At 45.5% G+C, this 6,543-nt stretch overlaps 1 protein-coding gene across 2 annotated transcripts; it reads left to right on the top strand.

The window, feature by feature from the left end:
- Positions 1-31: 31 nt before the first annotated feature.
- Positions 32-5,983, top strand: ORC6 (origin recognition complex subunit 6). 2 transcript variants are annotated; one of them, XM_068411425.1, is made up of 8 exons: positions 32-114; positions 800-929; positions 1,752-1,915; positions 3,017-3,106; positions 3,410-3,522; positions 4,818-4,892; positions 5,291-5,404; positions 5,910-5,983. In XM_068411425.1, exons 1-8 carry the CDS (start codon positions 50-52, stop codon positions 5,966-5,968), a joined length of 810 nt encoding a protein of 269 aa, XP_068267526.1. In that variant the 5' UTR covers positions 32-49; the 3' UTR covers positions 5,969-5,983. The 2 variants fall into 2 exon arrangements, with proteins under 2 accessions (XP_068267526.1, XP_068267525.1); XM_068411424.1 differs by having other exon boundaries at positions 5,291-5,974.
- The last annotated feature ends 560 nt before the right edge of the window (positions 5,984-6,543 follow it).

The raw sequence follows: 6,543 nt of genomic DNA, 5'->3' as shown, positions 1-6,543 counted from the left end.
TGCGCGTCAGGTGGCCGCGCGCTGCAGGGGGGCGGGCGGGAGCGGCGGGATGGAGCGCGGGGCGGTGCGGCGCCTCGCCGCCCGGCTGGGCCTCACCGAGCCCGGCGTCGTCAGGTACCGCGCGGCGGCTGCCCTCGGGCGGCCCGGCTCCGGTAGAGCCCCGAGAGCGGTGTGTTCCTCCGGCGGCCGTTATTGCGGGGCGGGGGGTGGGTGCCGTCCCCTCTCGCTGCAGGAGAGGCTGCGGGACACGCAGCGCCCCTGGTCACCGCGCACCGGCTCCGGCCGGCGGCCCCGCTCTCGGGAACGTTATTTCCGTCCGGAGAAGCGGATCCAGCCGTGCGGTGCTGCTCCGGCCCGCTCCCCTGCAGCCGCATGACCGTGCTGTGCCGCCGGGCCTGCCCAGGCTCCTCCCTGAGGCACTGGCGGGCCCCGGTAGCTCTCCCGGCCCAGGCCGAGGGCTGCCTCCCCTCCCTGCAGGGGCAGCCCGCCAGCGGTTTCCTTCTTTGGTTCTGGTCGATGTGAAAAAAGTTACGGTTCCTTAAGGTATACGCGGTTAATGAAAGAGCCATCGTAGGCTGGGAAACGCAGAGCTACCGCTGCAAATTATTAGCGAAAGGGCAGCATAGTCCCGTGTTCGCCATCCTGTTTCGCACCCCTTTCCCTGAGCATGTGCTGCAGCCACTGCTGGAGCCGGGGTGCTGGGCTGCATGGGCCTTGGATCAGTTCCTGTCCTGCCATCTTTACTGTCTTGTAACTGTGGTTTTGTTAACGAGGGTGTTGTATGCTGGGTGTTTTGCAGAAAAGCTGAAGAGTATCTGCGGCTATCCCAAGTGAAATGCACGGGATTAATGGCTCAGATGACAGCGACAAGCAGTGCTGTGATGTGCCTAGACCTAGCAGCTAGTTTCATGAAACAACCAGTTGACAAAGTAAGATACAGTGCATGACTCGGCTGGCTGGTGCAGTCTCTATAAGGCCACTAAAATCATTGTTCTGTGTACTGTATGTTGGGAGCAGGAAAGGGATAGTAATAACTGACATTACCCTAGACCCAGTAGCATGCTGCCAGACACAGTGTTTTCACTGCTCAAGGGTTTGAAACGGCAAATTGAGATCAGTGTCCTAGTCACTTCATAAGCTGAGCTTGCTTTGCTACAATTTCAGCTTTTTAAGTAAATAAACTACCAGCAAGGACGTTAAATTTAAGATCTGTCCCTTTTACTGTGGGAGAGAAGCAGTGGCTCCAAGGAATCCCTCTCTATAGTGGTACCTGTAAACCTCCATCTACAGACCTGCTGGGTAAATGGCACTGAGCTGCCAAAATAATGTCTGGTGCAAGAAGTTCATGATTATCCATTCACAGACAGAGGAGACTTTAATTGGACCTGACCCCATGAGGAGTAGCATGAAAGTATTGCTTATCTCTTCAAGTTGCCCAGATCTTGGTTACCTTTGTTTTTAACCACCTTGTGATAAAAGGGCTATGTCATATTGTATGGAAAAGACAAACCTTACTTCCACTGAAATGGTCTAAAAATAACACTGCATTAAAAGGTGTGGCATTCCTAGGTGGTCAATCCTTCTGTGTGCAGTCAAAACTTACATGATTCATTGCACAAATTTGTTTAATATAGCAGTTGAACTTTATTTTATGGTGTTGTGTAGTTTCCCTGATCTATTTTAGTTGCCTGAATAAGATGTCAGGAAGGAATCTTGCTAATTCTTGGGGTTTGTCTTTGTCCTCTTGAAAGAGCTATTTTGTTAAACTCTCCGGTTTGAACAAGACTACCTACCAGAGCTCCATGAAGTCTTTGGAGTGTTTGCTAGAGGTGAACCCCAGACTGGGAATGCGAGATTTGGCTGTGCAATTCTGCTGCACAGAGGCAGTGAACACCGCTTCAAAAATACTACAGAGGTGAGGAAGCTCTTGTGAGCACAGTGGTAACCCCTAGTAAGATTCTTTGTTTGTTAGATGTGTAAAGAGCTTGATGGCTGGAAGGGCCAGGTATCTCCCACTGACTGGAGGCGTGAGGTGAGTTCTCAGCACTGACAATCCAGCCATTTATCTAGGCTGCTTTTTAGAATACATGTTAGAAAGACTTAGCTTGTGAATCTTACTAAATCATTTTCTGAGTCCCAGTTCTGCAACTGGGAATAGTGTAAAAAAATACAGGACTCTTAGTCCATGTATTTGTCCATAGCATCACACTGTCTTCCATTTAACTGCTAATCATGTCACAGTTCAGAAGTAACGCTTAGTAGAAACAAATCATCCCTTCTGGAGAAGCAGAGCTCTTAAAATGCACATTACTCTACCTGTAAAACAACAGGTAGAGCACTTCAATGGAGATTCAACAGATTTAACTAAAATTTTGCACTCTGTAACATCTACTTTAACAAGAGCAGTCACTGAAGAGCTCTGTTCTGGAGTGCTGTCACCCTGATAGCACATGTTTAAATGCTGTTAGATGAGTAAACAAAGGCTGTGCATGCTTGTCGGTGCTTAATACAAACTAAAAAAATAGCCTGGGGACAGACAGACAATAAAAATTAAATTCTTCAGTGCTGCCCATCCACCATGTCATTTTCCATATTTAAGCCTTCATCTGTGTAATATACATATTAGAGGAATCAAAGAAACTATAATTTGACCCTCTTATAGTGTGGATTTATGCAAAGCATCTCATTGTCACTTTCAGATGTAATGTAGAGATAAAAGTGCTGTGTGCATGGGGAGCACAAGAAATAGATTTTTACTGACATGCCTTGATCCAGATCCCTAATTTAAAATACCTTTAATTCAAAAACAGGAGGTGCTCCCAATCCCCTTCTTTTCCCTAGTCTCTTTTGCTCTTCTCAGCCAGTAGCAGCTGTTTTTGTTTGACTGGGTTGCAAAGGACCAAGCAATCCAACAGGAGACCTGTTCAATTGCTGAATACCATATGACAATTCATTTCAACAGCTTCATTTGAGGCAAATGCACTATACAGTTATCACTTTTACTATTGTTCTTTAGGTATGAATCCAGCCTCTCTGAAGCACAGCAAATGGACCTTGATTTTTCAAAACCACTTTTTATAACAGCTGCACTATTCACTGCGTGCAGGTGAGTATAGCTTGAGGGATCTTTTACGGGCTTGAATGCCTAGTGAGACACCTTTTCCTAATAGAATTTCCTTGTGTAACTTGAACTAACTCTGAGTTTCAATTCCTGAGCTGTATTGTCTGAGTAGTGTAGGAGTCTATTTTTAAAGCAAATTTGTTTGAGTAAGACAAGGATTAGATAGGACAAAACCTCAGGCATACCTTTCTCATTCTCACAGGCAGTGTTGGTACAGTAAATGTCACTTTACCTGAGTGATAGTTGCTGGAGTGTTGCTTTGTACAGAAACTTAACTTTCTCTTTTAGATGTTTGAAGCTAAAAGTGGACAAAACTAAAATGTTGGCTACATCTGGGGTGAAAAAAGCAATATTTGACCGGCTATGCAATCAGCTGCAGAAGATGAGCCAGCAACTCAGCAGTAAGTTTTTGGCTTTATCCCTGTAAGATACCATACACATCACCTGGCCTCACAGTGCCCCATCCTTTTCCACTGGTGATTTCATTCTGATCACTTTCAGCTGTCCCCTTCCAGCCAAACCTGCCCATCCATTCCAACATGTTTCCTGCAGCCCTGTTCCCAGTCACAGTCATTGCTTCTGGGGAAGTCGCAACAGCTTGGCATGTGGCAAGGCCAAAAATAAATATTTTTCCTTTCTTTTTGAAAGCTCGCTGCTCCTTGCATTCTCTGCTGCTGCAATTTATTCCCTGCTTCTCCCATACTACCTGACCTATCTTGGATTCCTCCTTCTTGCTCGCTTTCTGTACTCCGTTAACATGGCAACATGACACGCAAATTAACATAAATATCTTGCTACCTCTCTTGCTCTGACTGACTCACTTCTGTTTTGCTTTCCCCACTGCTGGATTAACAAGCCTAAGCCTTGCTCTTCTGGTCGTAATTCAGCCATTACCTGCCACCATCCCTCCACATACAGTGGGCAGACATAAGGAATCTTTCTCGCCCGTTGTTGAACCTGCAGCTCTCTCCATTCCTTTTTGTGGAGGAGGAAGATTGAAATACAATACACGCCTTCCTGTCCTTATATCTCTGCTCCTTCCTACTTACCTCCTTTTTCCTTTCACAGGCATTCATTCTTACTTTCCCACTGACAGTACCACTGCTTCACCCTGTCTTCACGCTTCATATCATGAAGTTTTCTGGAATGTGCTGCCTGAACCCAAACCAAAAGCTGCTGCTCTCGCCCTAGGCATGGACCTTCCCATAGTGCAGTGCCCTATAAAAAAATCAAAACCTCACCCCACCACTAAAGCAGCTAAAGGCAGCTGGGAGTTTCTGTATCAGTTCAGGGAAGAGTGTGCATTTCTATACATGGACAGCCCCCCACATGATGTGGGCATCTATAATACAAAGTGTGGAAATGGGATAGAAGGGGAAGAACTAACTGATAATCCTGCCTGAGTAATCAGGAAAGGTAGCAGCGTGTTTTTTGGGGTGTGAACATGGTGGATCCTTGTGGTTGCAAATGCAGCAGCAGCAGCGCTAGTTAAAGCAGCCAACCAGTCTGCATAACCCTTGAAGTGTGCTGGTGCCTCTGCATGTACAGCTTGTGCATCAGTCTGGACCAGGGAAGTGCTCTGAATGGGAGACAATACTTTTGGAAGGTGGCACTGCTGTCAAAGAATTGCATGTAGAACACCACCCTCGGGGCCCCAAACACCGTTCAGAAGTAAAGCAACTTACTATTTTTTTAGAAGAAGATATTCCACTGGCTGCAGAGACACCCGAAAGCTTGCAGACCAACCTGGAGCACTGTGAGAAGGAAGATGGTAAGTTGTGTTTAGCTACGAACTAAAATCACCTCACCAGAGCAGTTCTGAGCTTTATTGCTGCTTAATATTTCAGTTGTGTAATATGCCACAATACTTAGTTCACAGCAGCTTACTCCATTCTGCAGTGAAATGGCTAATGAAAGGACAAAGAGAACTAGCAGGACAGTGGTGTTTATACTGAGTAGTCCTAGTAGAACTAAGGACAACTGCTCCATTCAGACACAAAGGTGAAGAGGTGACTGTTCCAGCAGGTGAGGGGAGCAGCAAATCACAGGATTAGACAACACAGTGACAGACCCTGTGCTTGTGTCTCTACATTTGCTCACTGCCATGGTTATTCCCAGCAACACATTGCCCATGGTGGCCTGTCAACGGACTTTCTCCTTCTCTCATAGGATCTGAAGATGATGAGGAGGTACCATGTAAATGGCCAAAGACTGAAACAAAGCAAGACTATGAAGAATGGAAAAAGAAAATCCTGGAAAACGCTACTAAGGCACAAGAGACAAGTAGGACTACTGTCTCTGTAGTGCCAACTAGTAATATAACTGCTGCTTGCTCATAATTTTAACTCTTCCTCTGTTCTAACGAGAGTTCCAGTAGCATATGAGTGATGGCTACCTGGTAGCCAGCTGATTTATTTATTAGCTAGTTTTTAATAATGTTATTTTTAGTAAATGACACCAGAATTGAGGTAATTTTACAAGAAGCCTGACTACTCACCAGGCTGGTACCTGAGCAGCTCTGGGATTAAGTGGTGGAATAGCTTCATTCTCTTGCTGCAAGAAGCAGGTAACACTCTAATGCTGTGTTAAGTGTAAATAAGTAGTAAGTTATATGCCCCAGGGCCCCTGGCTGGAAGTAGTCAGTGAAAAAAGAGGGAGGGGACTAATGGGGCCTTGTTAAACTGCAAAACCAGCAGAGGAATTAAGACTGAAATTTTTTTTTTTTTTTTTTTTTTTACTGTTGAAGAAATATTGTTTAGTCACTGAATTTGACTTATTTTTATGACATGTATGGGACTGAAGTCTCTTGTGTTTGTAAGGGGTCCCAAATATTTCAAGAAACAATAAAAATACTTGAAGGAAAAGCTTTGTATTACAACATCAGGTTCTTGGCACTTGTCTCATAAAACCCTTAGAATGCAAAATAAAAGACATACAGGAGCTGTCTGTGCTTTAAGAAGGAAGATGTCCAGGGGACAAGGATCTTGTCTGGGCAATACACGCTTTTTGCAGATCGCAGTCATAAATTTAGGGAAGGAGAGTGCCCTGCCCTGTATGTCTTAGAGGCAACTTCTCATATCTGAGCACTTGGATTTGAAACCGTGTCCCCACCTGAGCTTCTTCTCAATGGTATTTTAATGGCTTGCCAAATGCCTCGCTGCTGTGCATGCTCCCTGCTTACCTCAGTGACACTGATGGCACTAGGACTATGATAGTTGATATCATTAACTGCTTTAGATATCAGTGTATGGGGCCAGTTCTTTTTGTCATGCTTCCTGTTCCAGTGACTCACAGCTCCCCTGTAGTTCATCCTTTTAGCTTTCTGTAGACCCCAAAGCAAGTTGCACAGGACCCATAAGGCTGCAGAGGTGGATTTGACTGTACTGCGGAACTGTGGGGTGGCTGCTGAATCTAAAGGGATT

This window comes from Nyctibius grandis, chromosome 12, assembly GCF_013368605.1.
Source record: "Nyctibius grandis isolate bNycGra1 chromosome 12, bNycGra1.pri, whole genome shotgun sequence".
Lineage (NCBI taxonomy): Eukaryota > Metazoa > Chordata > Aves > Nyctibiiformes > Nyctibiidae > Nyctibius > Nyctibius grandis.
This window is presented reverse-complemented; position numbering and strand designations above follow the sequence as displayed.